The sequence below is a fragment of the Ochlerotatus camptorhynchus genome, unplaced genomic scaffold (assembly GCF_037179485.1).
Source record: "Ochlerotatus camptorhynchus isolate MF236.1 unplaced genomic scaffold, CSIRO-AGI_Acam_v1.1 ptg000284l, whole genome shotgun sequence".
Taxonomy (NCBI): Eukaryota; Metazoa; Arthropoda; class Insecta; order Diptera; family Culicidae; genus Ochlerotatus; species Ochlerotatus camptorhynchus.
In genome coordinates, this window is record NW_027040773.1 from 9,309,792 (window position 1) to 9,328,835 (window position 19,044).

General features: G+C 41.1%; 1 protein-coding gene across 2 annotated transcripts in view; it reads right to left on the reverse strand.

The window, feature by feature from the left end:
- LOC135706547 (uncharacterized) overlaps window positions 1–19,044 on the reverse strand; it is a 57,583-nt gene that overhangs the window by 10,716 nt on the left and 27,823 nt on the right. Inside the window, exons 3-7 of one of the 2 annotated variants that reach the window (XM_065228188.1) lie at window positions 3,783–3,887; window positions 3,546–3,633; window positions 2,961–3,268; window positions 2,750–2,902; window positions 2,598–2,684 (exon numbers count right to left, since the gene is read on the reverse strand). In XM_065228188.1, coding sequence (XP_065084260.1) covers window positions 2,598–2,684; window positions 2,750–2,902; window positions 2,961–3,268; window positions 3,546–3,633; window positions 3,783–3,887 — 741 coding nt within the window. Of the gene's footprint in view, window positions 1–2,597; window positions 2,685–2,749; window positions 2,903–2,960; window positions 3,305–3,545; window positions 3,634–3,782; window positions 3,888–19,044 lie in introns of both variants that reach the window. The other variant, XM_065228187.1, reaches the window with a different exon arrangement.

A 19,044-nucleotide genomic window follows, 5' to 3' on the forward strand; every position in this document is an offset into this window, starting at 1 on the left:
GCTCTAAACCTGTTCTAATCCACCTGAAATGACTAACGAATGGAAGACTTTGACTACCCAGCCATGCAATAGTCTCATTCCGTGCCTTATGGCAACTTGATGATTCTATTGCGCTCATCTTCTGGCACCACCCAGGGGAGACTTGGTCCTGTACCCAATGCTTAACTTATCTCCATTCCACTCAGCTACTCGCAATTTCTTGTGATATAGTGGGCGGAATATTATTATATGAGACAATTCAATGCAGACGTCTTTCCAAATTTGGCAGATCGACAGGTAATCGGTGAGTTACCACGATAGTTGCTATTCAACAACTCGACAACGTCCCATCGTCAACGCCTGCTATGAGAATTTCCCATTGCAGACGCCAACGAAATGACGTCATCGAGCTATCGATCGACTACCCTGGTTATCGCCTGGTACCTTATTGCACGATGCTAGGAGGCGAACGGGAAGAATCGATGAGCTACCTCCCCCATTGTTCAAGTTTTTTTATAATGAAATTATATATATTCCGATTTCAAGGATCTCAAACTTAAGAAAATTCTAGAACTGTTTTCCTTTTTTTTGCCGTTCGACGACGACGGGTGTGCTTTCGCGAGAGTGACGTTTATTGGATCCGTTTCTTTGCACGGGTGTGTTTTTTTTTGTTACTAGCGTAAAAGTGCCTGCGATTTGCATAGAGTGTCGGAGATTGTGAGTAAGCTGAAGGATGTCTCGCTGGATACGCCCAAGACTGGACGGGCGGTAGCTGGTGGCCGTGAACGGTTCCTGAGGAAAGCACTAGATGCTACCCTCCTCCCAGATGACCATGGCAATACAGGAAGTATTACAACAAAGGTAATTGCTATTAGATATTTTGCAAACAGTGAAAGATAGCGGACATGAAGAACCAGTGGAGGTGCCGGGCAAAGGTGTTTATCCTAGACAAATGGTAAGTTACAAATTCGCTGTTGTCGTTATCGTAGGCGCCGTCGTAGTCGCTGTCGTAATCGCCGTCGTAGTCCATCAACCGCTGAAAATATGAATTATCGCGTATTTCTGTTGTTCATTACATGCCAAGTGGAATTCGAGAACGTCATAGCTTGTTTTTATTGCCTGAACCATGCGTAAAGAGAAAATCGAAACATTGAACGTTGCGTGAAAGTGGATCTTAATGAAGGCCTAAGTACTCTTTCGTAGCTTTTAGTTTTAGTATTTCAAAGATCGTCGGTTGCAGTGGCTTGCATACTGAGCAGAAAAACGCGGTCCCAGGTCCTTTCATATTAAAAATGTATGGTAAGATCGCTTGTTTATCGTGTATTTTGTAAAACTTTTTGTTGTCGTCGGTGCCGGGTTTGAATAGTTATGAAAACTTAAGTAACGCTTTAATATGATATGAGGGGCTCGGTGGCCTTAGAGCAACCGGTTTTGCTTACTGAGCAGAACATCATGAGTCTAATCTCAAGCCCATCCACATTCAAGATTCGTCAATTGTTTTATTTGTTAACATGACTACAACAGCATAACATAACAGCAACTCGATGATTAAAAAGGAGTTCGTCTGCCTAGTGTCAAACGTTTTTGCTTACTGAACAGAAGACCGTGGGTTCAATCCCAATCTCCTTCGCGTTATATGATTGTTAGGACATCAATTCAGCTTATCGTTTACCAAAACGAACCTTGCTGCAAACCCAACCCTATTACCCAATATCCCAGTGATTCCTCGTTGGAGTGCAGAGCGAGTCATCAAAGCGAGTGTCACGTCAACACATTCCTACCCCTTCCTTTCTTGACCTGTGTTCGGGCGCGGCTGGCGCTGGTATTGCCTAGTTTGAGATCACCAGTTTTTACACATTGAGGATGATTGCTAGTCCCAAGCATCGTCTATTGGTTCTCTGTGTAATTACAGCTGGTCTGGCAATAACAGAGTAGCAACCGTGGGCGGTTAATCATGCTCATGCTCATGCTCATGTAAATCAAGTTATTTTTGAAAAAAAGATAATGAGAAGCAAAGCATACACGATGAGCAAGACACGTGTGTGTGTAAGACAATTTGATAAAAAAAAACTAATGGCAACTGGTGGATTGGAACCCAAAAATCCCATTCAGTACACGGGTGCATTACCAATTATACTATAAGGTTATAAGGTTGCAAAGGGTGAAATATCTACACTGGTAAAATCAATGTGAAGATCGGCTTCAATAATACTGACAATGAGCGTGTCACATGAGTGGATGCCATAGTCCAGGAGAAATGAGCAAAATGGTGAGCTGTTTGCAGAGTTTTTTGTGGCAATAAGGGGGTTCACTCTGAAGGATGCTCCGAAAAAATGGGTTCGGAGCGGTTCAAAATAGACCCAGCGCTGACATAGTTGACGTTTATGTTTTTCCCCTATTTCACTGAGATAGTTCACCGTTGCACTATATTCTGAGGCAACCCAGTGGTCGACGATACAATATGCCAAGGGAGTAAAGTAGATATCCACAATGATAAACATCCTATCGCTTAGTAAATGAGAGGAAACATCAATAAATACAAACAGATCGTATTTGAAATCTTCGATTGATTTTCCCTCACCACGCTGCGGAAATAAATAACCGATCGCTCTACTCACCTGGTCGTAGTTGAAATGCAACGGTTTCACACAAACGCCAATGCTGTTTGGGATGTTACTGAATGTGCGATTGTTGAAATCTGGGTCCTAAAAATATAAGCTCCACATTAGCACTCATTTGTCTACCAATGGAAAACGTTTCCCATACTTACATTATCGGTATTTCTGAGCAGTAGGACGTTTCCGGGTGGAGATTTTATTTTACTAACTACACTAACGGCATACGGAATCTCTGGGAATGGGCCTCGTATTGGACACAGGATGAAGCAAGCACTGTATTTCAAATTCCAGTTCTCTCGAATAACCTGCCAAGAAAATCGATTTACCATCTCCAAAGCCCTGCGCACCCGATTGCTCACTTACCTTCACCCTTGCCATCACGGAAGCAGATCGATATCTGGTGCTGTTCACTCCAGTCTGGTACCAAAACCTACACCACACCTTTTCCGGTCCACGGGTTTTGGTGGCTCCGATGATCCGAACCAATTTGCCATCCCTCCGGTCGTAGTAGGCCGAAAATACGAAAAATTTGTATCGCGTTCCGTTGACAATCTCCCAGGACCCATCGGTCGGGCGCATGTCGGCCGGATACTGCGGAAGGCTTTGCTCCGTCTTCGAGGGCAGCATCTGTCCCCATGGAATCACCGGAGGATTGCGCTGCTCTGCCGGATCTAATTGTACGGTCATGCCAATAGACACTTTTGAGTCTAGGATTGTTTTCAAGAAAGGGGTGCATTTCGAAGGAAAGTACTAATTAGGAACTATAGCTACCGAACCTACAGATAACGAAATTGCTCTCACATGCAGCAACAGTTGTGTCATTTCAATCAAAATACTGATTAGATACTGTACGATGTCTACCGACTACTTGTTTGTTTTGTACAGATGGTTCCAATTAAATCAAAATCAAATGACATTTGCATGCTTCTAATAGAGGAAATGGTTTACCTTTTTGATTTTTTAAAATATTTTTGATTGCTGAACTGCCATACTTCGTTTCCCGCACAAATATGCCAGTGTCGTCCAAATAGTCATCCTGTGGAATGGGTGACACAGAAAAACAATATCAGCGCGTGTCGTTCGTTATTGGCGTATCAATTAGTAGCGATTCGTTGGCCCATTTAACGATTGCAATTTTGATCAACTATATAAAAATATAACAGAAAGGCTATTTTCTGAACATACCTTCACATCGTCATAGTCGGGAACGGATTCTCCGAATCGACCCCCACTGCTACCATGCCGCACGATGACTCCTCCGCCTCGGCCTCGATCATCAATCATCAGCACCTAAACGAAGTAGAAATTAGTGAATTATTCCAACCAAATGAAAGATATCTCTACATGGTGCTTGGGAACAATTTGTGGGCTTGCACGTTTTTGCCATGTTGTATCGATGTGCATCCCACTCCCATTGGTACATGTTGAGGAACATGGGACAGCATTAATCAACCCTTTGCTCCACGTCTCCGGAGAGATACAAGCGATGGTATAGGCACATAGAAAATAAATGCTAGGCATCCCCAAGAGACATGTCTACGTACCATTTTTGACACGTGAGTGTAATTTGCAAATGTTGCGTTTGATGTCCCGGACAAATTGTTCGACTCATGTTGTGTTGGAGTGTTTGAATTTTCGCTTTCTGTTACCGGAATTGAATGGTTGGGTGGAATGTGAGGAAAAACAGAGTCCGTTGTATGGTTGATTAATTCAAAGAAATAGATTGATTTCATTCAATTCTGCTGAAATTACACGGATGTTGAAGTTGAGGCGAACAATGGATATTCTAAGCTTTTTTGCTAAGCTTATTTATACATACGAAGGTCAAAGCTATGGAATAATGCAACTTCTATTTAACCACTATACAGGCAAATTTTGTGTACTTAGTCAGGGTGGGTGAGCCAATGACAGTGGAGGATGGAAGTTTTATTTTTCAGATAATTAAATTATCGCTCAAGATATGCCTAGAATCTAGGTCCTAGATACAAGCAACTACAAATTTAGCTAATAGTTTACATACCGGTCATTGCTATCAATGCTGTTAATAACCTTGAGGCGTACATCAAATTATCTTTTTATACAAAATATTAGTCAACTTTTGTATTTTTTTTTTCATACAGTCAGTCAACTCTCTCTTACACTGTGGCAAAAGAACGTAAAAATTCCATGAGAACCACTTATGAATTTTAGCCACATCCTTGATTTGTTTTTCCGTCGATCCTGTTTTCCGTGCTGAGTACCAGTGCTACCGACGCCAGGGAGGCAACACCCACAGCTGGATCCTACATATCCACCCATCAACTCATGAACCGGAGACCAACAAGCCATTCCCTGTCTCACAACATCCCGGCGGCACCGGCTGGGATTGAACCTAGGCCTGCTAAACCCACTCCGGTGGCACAAAAGTCATCGAAGAACACTTTGCTGGAAGCTGATTTGTTTTGGCTCTTTGGTTCGATTATACTTCAGTTATTGACAGCTGATGTAAACATTAAGAGTTTCAGCTCCGTTTATGCGTTTGTTTGAACGGCCATGGTAACGTTGTGGTATTGATGAAAATGTATCAAGTGATTAGTGTTTTCAATTGTTATCTCGGTGTGTTTAATCGCTCTACGCAATCATAAGAAAGAAGTGCATGAAAGTGAGTTAACGGTTACTTCAAGAATAAACGACCGTCCTATCGGTTGGTCATACTCGGAAGGATGGAACTCATCGCTAAACCATGATGAGGGTAACGTATGAGCGAAGCTTAAAATCATTCCAACATCAACGCCACCGCTATCACTGACGACAGCTTCAAGAACCAATGGCCGTGCCAGAGGATTGGCTTAACCACCGGCGCCGCTCGCAAGAAATTCCTTTGCCATCCCTCTCCATCGGGGGAGTTTGGTAAAGAGAGATGATTATCCCGATTCGGACCTCCTTCCTCGCTTTCTACTGTCTATATACAACCCTGATAAACAAATACCATATTAAATTGTATCCCGGATAGGTAAACTATCCCACAAATGGTTTAGATGATACCCCAAACACGTCGTTAAGCTCTCTTTTATGTTTATTTTTATTAGGGAATTTTCACACTGCCGTACTCTAACGGAACTATCAACTCTATACTTTCATTTCCTCATCTACACAGATAAAAATTCTGAATTTTAATTGTGATGTAAACATTCATTCACGTAAACTTGTATTTCATCTCACGCAACCAAGCAACTTGTAAACAATGTTGTCTACAAATATGGGCTTTTGTATACAATATTTGCTAGATTGCATGAAATGTGTCAGAGCTTGACATGATATATAATGTAAACGTATATGATATGTGACGCTCCATTTATGAGCATCATATTGAACAGAAATTTACGCTACTTTTTCGAACTGTGTATCGTATAAAATGATCACTTTAAGTCTGTTATTTGAAACATGGCATCTTCAACTATGTAAAATCGTTAACTTCATGCAGTAGTAATACAAACATAAATATAGTTAAACTATAACATTGTTACTAAGACTGCGAATTTTACAATCTTGTGATGGTGACTGTGCGTTTCTTACTGCGTACTTTCGAATTTTTGGCGGGTCCGTTCGTTTTCGAAGGTACGCGTCCCACCAAAGAGTCACCCTTATCAAATGAGTCAGAACCAATCAAATTAACCTAACGGCGCCGGTGGTGTAGTGGTAAGCGTGATTGCCTCTCACCCCAGCAGACCTGGGTTCAATCCCAGTCGGCGCCGCCGGGATGTTCTGAGGCATAACATCTCTGATCACGCCTTCCTTCGGATGGGAAGTAAAGCCGTTGGTCCCCGGTTCATGAGTTGATGGGTCGATAGGTAGGGTCCAGGTGTGGGAGCTGCCTTCCTGGCACGTCGGTAGCATTGGTGCTCAGCACGGAAAACAAGATCGACGGAAAAAATAAACCAAGGAAAAAAAATCAAATTAACCATAAAATCAATCTCAGCAACAATTTGACTGTACCATAGATTTAAATATGTACTGATTTGTTCCTACGTTACTGTTTCCACATACTATGTACCAGTTAATTCAAATTCGGAATTATTCAAATAATATATGTGCTCTAATGAACTCTTTTACAGCTGAACCTGCCACGTTCACCCTCATGGATATAATTTAGTTCGTACATACGGGGCTGACCACCCCTAGCAAACACCTTCAATAACTTTACCAACCCGACGATGGCAAAAATGTGTCAATATGCAAATCTAGCAGATATGCAAATATGCGCGGGCGAACCGTGTAGCTAGGCTTGGACACTGACGGTTGGAGTGCTTTTTGGCGTAATGAAATGTAAATTATTGGCGCGGCCCCACTCAGTGTATGGACGTCGCTATCGGCGTTATTTTCACGCTGTTCTCCCGTTGTTTTTTTTTTTCGTTTTACTCTTCTTATACAGAAGGGTATTCATACCGCTTGGAAAACTTATTTTTAATCCGAGGCCCAGAGGGCCGGGTGTCGTATACCAATCAACTCAGTTCGACGAGATCAGAAAATGTATATGTGTGTTTGTGAAAAATCTCGTGATCAGAAGCACATCATGCGACACCTCAAAACACATGATAAAAATCGAAAACAAAGTCAATGGATATTAAATTGAGTACCCAGGACCGCATCGGCTACATCCGAACATGTTCCGGGTGCCCCCGGGAATCTGGTCCGTTTCTGCCTTGGACCAAAATCTATCATGTGACACATCAAATCATATGAAAATTCTAAAACTAGTCCATTAGTAGTCATATCAAATGACCAGGACCACATTGGGCACATCTGGACATGCTCGTGGTACCAAAGGGAACACACTGAGATTATTTTACTGAAATCTGTGAAATTTTACCGTAATGTCAACAGTTGAACGGTCGGTAAACAGTTTGGTGATTTTTTCCCAGATTTTCTGGGATTTTTCACAGATATTCGTTGAAAAATTACAGGACAACTGTGTAAAATCACCGAACTGCCCAAGTAACCAAAAGTTCCACATTCAACGATTAAAATCACTTCCAAGTTCCATAAAGTTCAAATAAAGTTCCGACCGAACCTTCAAGTTCCATAAAGTTCAAATAAAGTTCCGACAGAACTTTCAAGTTTCATAAAGGTCAAATAAAGTTCCGACAGGACATTCAAGTTCCATAAAGTTCGAATAATGTTCTGACAGAACTTTCAAGTTCCATAAAGTTCAAATAAAGTTCCGACAGAACTTTTAAGCCACATGAAGCAATTCTTTATTAGTAACAATAATGTACATAAATATGAAATGATGATCCAAACATAAAAATAAAATAAAAAGTAATTTCCTGAATTCGAACCCGTGTAATTCGGGCATGCGATCTACGATTGCTAACCACTGCGCCACAAGTGTGATGGAATACCAAGCGGGTAAACACCAACTTAAAATTCATCAAGGTGTTGTGTTTCGTATTCAAGTCAGTCAGCTGGCTCAGAAAACTCCAACAATAGGCGGGACAACAGCTCACTTTAATATATTTCAGATGACGTAGCGGTTCGTGCTGAAGCTCTCACGCTTGAAGGACTGGGTTTAATTCTTCAAACAGTTCCATTTCTACTACTAATGCTGATAAATGAATACATATCGCTAAAGCTAACCCCGATCTTTTGATCTGAAATGTGCCCAGAAGTTACAACGCCCAGAAGTCGTACAAGGCCAGTAAACATCCGAACCGGCACATGAAGCAGAATTCCGTGGTCAAAAGCGTGCAAGGCTCTTGTACGACCATGTTTTGACGAAACATAAGGGCTGTTCTTTGTTCGATGACAAAACATACGTCAAACTCGGTTTTAAGCAGCTTCCCGGTCAATAGTTTTACATCGCGACTGGACGTGGGGATGTGCCGGGAAGATTCAAGTTCGTGTTTGCGGACAAGTTCATGAAGAAGGCCATGATGTGGCAAGCGATTTGCAGCTATGGCGTGAAAACGGAACAAGTTTACATCGAAGAATGCCTGAAGAAGCGTGTATTGCCGTTCATCCGCATGCATAGAGGCAAAGTCATCTTTTGGCCCGATTTGGCAAGCTGCCACTACGCCAAGGTGGTTCTGTAGTGGTATGCTGCCAACAAGATCGATTTTGTCCCCAAGCTAATGAATCCTCCGAATTGCCCGGAATTTCGACCAATCGAAAAATACTCGGTAATTTCAAAGCAGCGACTTCGACGAAGCGGCAGGGCAGTCAAGGACATTCAGCAAATGCGGGCAAAATGGAAGAAATGCATCCGCATCCGTTTCCACTGTGTGGGCGCTGATGGGCTCCATCAAGAGGAAGGTTCGAGATTTCGTTTGAACTGGGGAAATGAAGCCGTCTAATGCTGTAACTTTGAAGTTTTAATAAAAGTACTGTAAAGCTACCATTAATAGACTTATTTAACTTATTGAATCACGAATTACAGGTGTTTTATGCGTAACAATTTCCTTTTAGTCAGCATTTAAACCTTTCAATAAATGCAATAACCAAAACATCGATTTTTTGAAAATTTTGAATGAGAACCTGTCTTTAGAAATAACTTTCATAAAAGTGCGAACTAAATATAGAATTGATGTAGAGGACAAAAACCTTTTTTAATTTATTTTCTAAAAGTTCCGTTCAAGTTCCACTAGAGGCTGCTTAGATGGTACCAGAACTTTCAAGTTCTTATAAAGACTTAAAATGAGGCTGCTTAGAATTCTATAGGCCACCTTCAACCAAGCTGCTTAAGCCACAATTAGCCAAATACCGAACGTTCAGCTGTTGAGATTTCGGTTAAATTTCATAGATTTCGGTAAAATAACCTTAGTGTGAAAGCGGCTAATTTCTGATATGGGTTAAAACCGCATGATTTACAATAGTGTTGATGTGCGTAAATGGTATAGTGTGGGATTTTCGGGAGAAGGCAAAGTCGTGTGGTACACGATTGAAAAATGAATACGAAGTGTGTGTTTATTAAGTTCGGAGAAGGGTTTTTATAAACTTAAGAAATAATTGTTAGTGCGAGTGAGTATGTAAATCTAAACAGAGAATTCTGGAGCATTCTTCATTGTTCAGCATTTTTGGTAGAAGGCTTGGGATATTTACAAACTTCCATCGGTATAAAACAATAATTGAATTTAAAACGAGTGGCGAGGTTCAAGTGTTTATGAACCACTTACATTGATGGTACGTTACATCGATGCGCACGGAGCAATAACGATGGAACGTAGCAGCAATGTTTACTTGGACATGTTTCCTTGTTTTCGGTTAGTAAATGGAAAATAAATCAAAGCATTGTTCTACTTTTACCAAGATGTTGATTAAAGCAGAAGAATGTTAAGTCGTCGGTATTCAGGTTTTATGGGTTTAAGGAAATGATATGGATAGTTGTATGTTACGCGTTTCTGAAGTGTTTGGTAAATATTTTAATTGACATACTTGAGTTTTGTCAGTTAAGCAGGATTTGAAATAAGGTTTGTTGAAAATGAAAACATCATGCAACAATGTTGCATGGGAGAAAGATAGATGGTCGTTTGAATAATTCAACGTAATTATGCCACAATAGTCGTTCGCCCGTTTCTGAGTCATAATAATTAACATGAACATTTGTTAGAAACATTTAATTTTAGATTCTTCTTAAAGTATGAGACTTTTAAAATAATAGACTTTTGATTGTTTTTAGACCATCCTTGAATAAAGATTAGCACAGCACAGACAATTTTATTTTGATTTCCACCCAATTGTGATGAATTAAAAAATATATTTTTCATAAGTGAAATTTCTGAGACACTAGAAACAATTTGAATTCTTATTGGAATTCCCTTCAAATTTTCACCTTCGGTGAAAAGGACGATTGGTTTGCTTGACGGAGTGGAGATGGCAAAGAAAGCGGCGACGGCCTCAGCCGAGAACACGCTGCACTGGTCTGGAAGGCGGTAACAAACCCTAGCTTCGGGGCTGGAGAATCCACTGCTGACATTATCCTGGGAAAGTAATCCGTCAGAGTAACGTAAGCTATATCCTTTGTATCGGTGTTCGATTAGGTTACGATGGGTCTGGATAACGGCAAGGGGGTTGGAACCGGCCATTGCACACTTGGCCAGAAATGCAATCTAGCGGAGCAAAATTAATAACTCCGAAACGAAGCATTTCCGCGACTTGGTGTCTTGGGTAAAGTTTCTCATTATAATAAGGACCATCTATTGACATAAACAAATAGTTCAAAACTCTTCCACAAAGATGGCGCCACAATCTTACTTCTTTCTCTGAAGTGTTGAAGTCTTGATGTCTTCGGTAAAGTTGATTACTTTGACAAAATAAACAAGTCTTTTGAGGACGTAATTTCCACAGCCTTCTGGTTCCGAGTTATATGGAGTTAAATAAAAAAAGAGTTGTTTATTTTATCAAGATAAACAACTTTACGTAAGTCGTCAAGTCTTCAAAACGCCATTTCAATGCATTGAAAAAAGTTATACAAAAAAAATACTTGCTCCACTAAAATGATGAAATCTCAAAAACAACAAAATATACATTTCTCAAATTTTGATATTTTGTTTATCGATTATTGTTTAATTTTTGCTTAAAACGTCAGGTTGCGATCTTTTGCACTTTTAGAGAAATTAAAGCTCGAAAATTGTTGTTTTTTTTCGGTTTTTTAACAATATCTTTAAAATTTTAAGCTTGACCCAGTATGTTACTTCACACAAGTTATTTATTTAATGCATTTGCATAAGAGAACAATAAAACATTATATGGTTGTCAGCAAAATAAAAACCGAAACAGAAAGAAAAAAGAAACATATTTTCGTCGTTTTTTCTTTAACTCCGTATAACTCGGAACCAGTAGGCTGTAGAAATTTTACGTCCTCAAAAGAGTTGTTTATTTTGTCAAATTAAACAACTTTGCCGAAGACATCAAGTCTCCAAAACGTCAGAGAAAGAAGTTAGATTAGGGCGTCATCTTTGCGAAAGAGTTTTGAACTATTATTTATGTCAATAGATGGTACTTATTATGATGAGAAACTTTGCCCAAGACACCAAGCCGCGGAAATGCTTCGTTTCGGAGTTATTAATTTTGTTCTACTAGATTGCATTTCTGGACTAGTGTGCATTGGCTGATCGATAGCAAGTTTGGACAGGTTTCAATCCTTGGCTCCACACCAGTGGACCCTGGAGGGTCTGGTTGGCAGTACTGGTAAGGAGTTGGTTAGCCCCCTCGAAGGAACTTTCTTTTTTTTTAAATCCGTAGTCTTCTCAAGCAATCCGATGGTCTAGCGGCAGATGATCATGTCGATAAGTCGGTCAAAGGGGAGTATACCGTCCTCAACGCAGGCAGTTAAACCAGGGGTGGATGTAAGTAGAAAGGAGGTGATGCAGATGGCCCTTTGATAGACAGAAGATATTTTTTCTACGAGGGTCGATCGAGCCATGCACGTGATTTCGATCCCGTACGTAAGCCGGGAGTCGATGATCGCTTTAAAGATACGGATTCGTAGGTGCCGGTTGTTGTCGGGATGGAGTCTGGTGAGGAAGCGGAGTAGATACAGTCGAGTTTGGCAGTTGGCCTTAACCTCATCAAAGTGGACCTTGAAAGAAAGGTCGCACTCTGCGGTCTAGTCGCACTATGAGGATTTTGACGGTGTTTTGTTGCAGTATAACCTGGGTACCTGTTGTATATGATAGAGCCTCTACATGTATGAATGTGTGTCATCTATTCGGCAATAAAGTTTAGTTCTTTAAGAACCACCTAAGAATACAGAAGTGTACTTTATTCTTCCTTGCCAAATACAACATGGCGCAGTCGGTAATCATCAAGTGATGAAAATCAAGAAAAAGTCTGAGTCGTCGGATAAACCAGACCTACGGATTACGTTTAAATGGAAGAAACCGCGACGGAAAACTTATTCGGAGGAGTGTATCAGGCAGCAGAGAGCTCGGATTGCAACGTTGCGAGATATAGGGAGATTTCGAGGATCAATAGTGTTACAGTCGGAGTCATCTGAAAAGGAACCTGTAAGAATGGATAGTTTCAAACGACCAGATGCATTGGATTTGTCGGGGAATGTGGCTGATCACTGGAAAAGATTTAAGCAACAGTTGGAGTTTTTCATCACGGCGATCGGGTATGATACAAAAACCGATAAAGTGAAAATTGCTACTCTGCTGAACGTAATCGGCGATGACGCGGTCGGAGTGTACACTGGAGTCGCTTTTTACGCGGGTGATATGTCCCGCGTAAAAAAAAACCGCGTAAATTCCGGAATCCGCGTAAAAAAAAACCGCGTAAATTCCGAAATCCGCGTAAAAAAAACCGCGTAAAAAAAAACCGCGTAAAAAAAGACCGTGTAAGAAAAAACCGCGTAAAAAGCGATATACCGCGTCAATTCTGAAATCCGCGTAAAAAAAACCAAAATCCGCGTAAAAAAAAACCGCGTAAATTCCGGAATCCACGTAAAAAAAAACCGCGTAGATTCCGAAATCCGCGTAAAAAAAACCGCGTAAAAAATAAACCGTGTAAAAAAAACCGCGTAAAAAGCGACTCCAGTGTATAACACTTTTGTGTTCACTGATTAAGAGCGCAGCACATACTCAAAAGTGATTGAAAAGTTTGACTCTTATTGTATCCCGCGAAACAATGAGATCTTTTCACGTTGGAAATTCTTCTCCCGCTCACAAAGAGAAGATGAACCATTCGAGCACTTTTTGACAGATTTGCGAACGCTGGTGAAAGATTGTAACTCTCTCGAACCAAATAAAATGATAAGAGATCGTATCATTTTTGTATGCCAAAGCAAGGAATTGCGGGCTAAGCTGATCACGAAGGATTGTTCGAAGGATGTGTCTTTGCAGGACACTATTGAAGCCGCAAGATTGGATGAAACGAAAAGTAAACAGTTAAAGAACATAAACTTCGGAGCGGCAAACAATGTTGCTGTAGAAGCTGTCAACAGAATAGTGTCAACACGGGGCTCATTACGAAATAATCGGGGATCGTTTGGAGGAACCCAAAGTGGTAGAAACCTGGTACAATGCACCTATTGTTTGACTTCGCATGCAAAAGGCAGGTGTCCAGCATTTGGTCAGCGATGTAGGAGATGCAGTAGGATGCATCATTTTGAACGGGCTTGTAGGAGTAGTGCGATGCAGAATCAAGAAATATGCATGATGAATCCCGGAGGCTCGTCACATTCCACATCACGAGGCTGGGCCGATGAACCCGGAGAATCAGATGACGTCGTAGTCAGCTCGGTGGTTAGAGAATTACCACCTGTAAACTTGGTAAATATTAAGAAGGAACGTTGGTTTACAGGTTGAAAATATGATGTTAGATTTTAAGCTTGATTGTGGGTCAGATGTTAATTTTATTCCTTGTGATATTTTTGAAAAGATGCGAGTAAATGTTCAGACAAAACCTTTGTTGTCGTTTCGTACCTATGGAGGCCAATTGTATAGACCAAAAGCTATAGTAGATTTGAAATTTGTTTATAATGGTCATCAATTAGGAATTTTGGATTACAGATGTAAGTAAACAGCCGATTCTGGGCCTCACAACATGTGTGCAGCTTGGATTAATAAAACGATGCACACCAAGCATTGACACGATAGAATGTGAAACCACCAATGATCTTGTTCTGAAGTATGGAACCGTAGAGTTGGAAAATTTACTCGCCAATGTCACCTATCAGTTAAACCCAATGCAGTTCCGGTTCAGCACCCACCTCGGCGAATAGCATTAGCACTGAAGGAGAAGCTGAAGATGAAACTACAGGAGATGCAGCAGGAATGAATCATTCGTAAAGTGAAAAATCCGATGAGTTTTTCACTGTGCTGAATCTCAAGGACGGATTTTATCATCTTGAGCTGGATGAGCATCTAGTGATATGTTCGTTCAGCACCCCGTTTGGAATTTTCAAATTCTTGGGGCTGCCGTTTGGATTGAATGTTTCAGCAGAAATGTTCCAAAAGTGGAATGAATATTTTTTCGGTGATATCGACGGAGTGATTATTTATATCGACGATATTTTGATCACGGGGAGGACACGCGAGGAGCATGATCGACGTTTTCGCGCAGTGTTACGAAGGGCTGCTGAGGTGAACGCCAGATTTAATGCTAAGAAAATTCAGCTGAGAGTACAGAAGGTGAAATACGTGGGGCATATTTTTTCGAAGAACGGAATGGAGCCCGATCCAGAACGCACTAAGGCAATTACGGAGATGGAAACACCTAGGAATGTGAAGGCGCTTCAACGTTTTCTCGGCTCAATAAATTACCTTCGAAATTTTCTTCCACGTTTGTCTGAAGTCACGACACACATTGAGGGAATTACTTAAGAAGGATACAGTTTTCCAGTGGCTGCCTATCCATAAAGAAGCGGTTAACCGAATAAAAGATTTGATAACCAAGGCACCAGTTCTGAGAATTTTCGATGCTGAGAAGGAAGTGACTATCCAGGCTGATGCATCCAAATGTGGATTGGGTGCGTGTTTAACGCAGGAAGGAAAACCGGTAGCATACAGTTCGAGAAGCTTATCACCGAGTGAGCAGAACTATGGGCAGGTGGAGAAAGAGTTCCAGGCGATATTGTTTGCATGTAAGAAGTATCATCAATGCATCTATGGTCGAGATGTTAACGTGCAGACGGATCATAAACCGTCGGTTGCTTTGATGCAGAAACCAATTTCAAAAATTCATGCATCGTGACTTCAACGAATCAAAATGAAGTTATCCAGGTACAATCTTAAGTTATGTTATGTCCCAGGAAAGTACATGTATTTGGCAGATTTTCTTTCCAGAGCATTCGTGAGCTCGGAAGAACCGGAATCCTCCAGTTTGGACTACGTCGTTCATACCATTACCGTTTCCGAGGACAGGATCGCAGAATTTCAAAATGAAACCAACAAGGATCCAATTCTGTCTAGGCTAAAGCAGCTATATTTGGAAGGTTGGCCTAATGATCGGTCCAGATTACCTGAGGAGCTATGATACTATTGGAGGTTTAAAGACCAGCTTTACGAAGACAACGGAATCATATTCAATGAGGATAGGATTTTTGTGCCTTATAGTTTGAGGTCTCAGATGCTAGATTTGCTGCATGAAACTCACGGAGGAATAACCAAAACCAAAAAGCGTGCTGTAACAATATGCTACTGGCCACGGATGAATCAGGATATTGAACAATGTGTTTCGAAGTGTGCTGTCTGCGAAAAGTTTCAGAATTTAAATGTGAAAGAACCGTTACTTCCCCACGATGTTCCGCTACGCAGTTTTCAAAAAGTGGGCAGTGATTTTTTTCGATTTTGGAGGAAAAAGATTCTTGTTGATAGCCGATTATTTCTCAAAATGGATTCACGTTGTAGAAACAAGAGGGAAGTCAGCACGGACAGTATGTGATGTGTTCAGACGAGTTTTTAGCATTAATGGAATTCCTGAAAAAATTGTGTGCGATAATAATCCCTTCAATTCACGAGAAGTAAGAGATTTCTGTGATAAGTGGAACTGTAAAGTAGTTACGAGTAGCCCAAAGTATGCACAGTCAAATGGGTTCAGTGAACGATGTGTACAAACGGTCAAAAGGATGATGCGAAAATGTGCTGATGCGAACACTGATTTCTATTATGCACTCTTGGAATACAACAATACGCCAGCTGCAACACTGACAGCATCGCCAGCAGAAATTTTGATGGGAAGGAGTCTACGATCGAAGCTACCAGTACAGAATCAACAGCTTGAAGGTGGGAAGGATAGTGTGTTGCGGGTGCAGCTGGAGAAGAATCAGCAAAAATACAAACAGGATTACGACAAAGATGCTCAGCCAAGGAAAGATTTCACGGAAGGAGAACAAGTTCTGGTACAAGATCAAAACACTAAAAGGTGGGTTAGAGGAGAAATACTTAGACAGTTGAATGAACCACGTTCGTATGTTGTCGGGACCAGATCGGCAAATTTAAGGCGAAATTCTAGAAAGTAACTTATAGAAGGGAGGTGTTATATATGAGCCTCTACTGTGTATTATATGTATGAATGTGTGTCATCTATTCGGCAATAAAGTTAAGTTTCTTAAGTACCACCAAAGAATACAGAAGTGTACTTTATTCTTCCTTGCCAAATACAACAGTACCAATCATGATTGGTGTGGACAGAGACCGATGGCCATGGATGCAAATTTGGGTGAACAAACTTTTCTCTGCCGACAATTAGAATCCGGCACCAAATACCCAACGATGCGCAAACATATCGGCCTGTGTCAGTTTCGTCCGGAGGATTTTAATAGTATTCCTGGTGGCCATAAGACCATATCGTTGGCGTAGACGAAAATAAAAATACCTACTGGGAGATTGCTGAATACACCATTCATACTGACAAGAAATAAGGTAACCGCCAGTACCGATTCCTGAGGTACCCCGGTTTCCTCTCAAAAGGAAGCAGATTGATTGTTTCCGATAGAGATTTGGATGGTGCGGTGCCGCTAGAAGTTCCAAGCGAATTGAAGAATATGTCCCTTGAGTCCACAGTCAATGAGCTCGGAGAACCGCCGATATCCAGGTGCGGTTATAAACTATAGAGATGTCCAGTGCAGCTATCTCGACGTGTTGTCGCCCGCCATAGCGTCATGGAGGGATTGCCCAAGCGTACCAAAATAAGCATTCGTCCCGTGACCGGTATTAAACGCATGCTGCCGGTGATCTAACATACTGTGACGTACTACTATCGGAACCCTACCGGCGCCGGTGGTGTAGTGGTAAACGTGACTGCTTTCTAACACCCCGATGGGTCTGGGTTCAATGCCAGCCGAGGTCGGTGGGATTTTTCTGAGGTATAAAAATCTCTGGTCACGTCTTCATTCGGAAGGGAAGTAAAGCCGTTGGTCCCGGCCCATATGTGTGTTGAATGGTTGCGATGTCCTACGCAGGTGTGGAAACTGCCTTCCTGCACATTCGATTGCCGTCAATGGATGGCAATCGATGTCCGTCGCTGATTGGCACTAGATTGCGGAACAGAGACCGACGTTAAATAAAGCAACAAAAAAACCCTTGGAACCCAGCTCTGCTGAAATTTTTTTTACTTCATCGTATTTCCCCAACACTAACGCCAGTACTTTATCGGGAACATCAGGTGGCAGGTCATACACTCGCACATATTGTATTTATTCCTCCGCCATTTAACATGCATTATGCCGCACTGAATGGATCATCATTTCTTCAGACTTAAATTTGATAAACAGGGATTTCTCCTTAGTTATCTTGTATATAGCTTCCTTCTAGCAGAATCCGTAGCGGAATTAACAATTCCGCTCAACGACGGTTTTCCAGCACCATTCCCAAAGCTGAATTTGATAGTACACTTGAACCTCCATTTACGATCCAAAACGGGGGTTCGTAAATCGAATTAGTGCGTAAAAAAAAACCTCGTTATTTGGGATTTACTTCGTAAAAAGAAAACTCGTTATTTGGGATTTACTTCGTAAAAAGAAAACTCGTTATTTGGGATTTACTTCGTAAAAAGAGGTTTTTGAAAATATTGTCAAATACCCCACAATATGGGTATTTTTGGAATCGGAGTGACGTTTAGGGACCGGATATCGATGTCTGACGCCATTTTGAAATCCAAGATGGCGGTTTCCGGTTACAGAAAAACTTCGAAATTCTGTAAAACTTGGACATTCTGCCATATACAACACGAAATGGGTGTTTTTGGAATCGGAGTGACGTTAAGGGACTGAAAATCGATGTCTGACCCCATTTTTAAATCCAAGATGGCGACTTCCGGTTACAGAAAAACTTGGAAATTCTGCCAAATACCCCACAATATGGGTATTTTTAGAATCAGGGTGATGTGCAGGGACCAGAAATCGATATCTGACGCCATTTTGAAATCCAAGATGGCGACTTCCGGTTTCAGAAAAACTTCGAAATTCTGTAAAATATCCCACAATATGGATATTTTTGAAATCGGAGTGACGTATAGGGAACGGAAATCGATATCTGACGCCATTTTGAAATCCAAGATGGCGACTTCCGGTTTCAGAAAAACTTCGAAATTCTGTCAAATAGCCCACAATATGGGTATTTTTGGAATCGGGGTGACGTATAAGGAACGGAAATCAATTTCTGACGCCATTTTGAAATCCAAAATAGCGGCTATTCCAAAATACCCATTTTGTGAGGTATTTGGCAGAATTTCCAAGTTTTTATGTAACCGGAAGTCGCCATATTGGATTTCAAAATGGAGTCAGACATTGATTTCCGTTCCTTATACGTCACTCCGATTCCAAAAATACCCATATTGTGGGCTATTTGACAGAATTTCGAAGTTTTTCTGTAACCGGAAGTCGCCATCTTGGATTTCAAAATGGCGTCAGATATCGATTTCCGTTCCCTATACGTCACTCCGATTCCAAAAATACCCATATTGTGGGATATTTTACAGAATTTCGAAGTTTTTCTGAAACCGGAAGTCGCCATCTTAGATTTCAAAA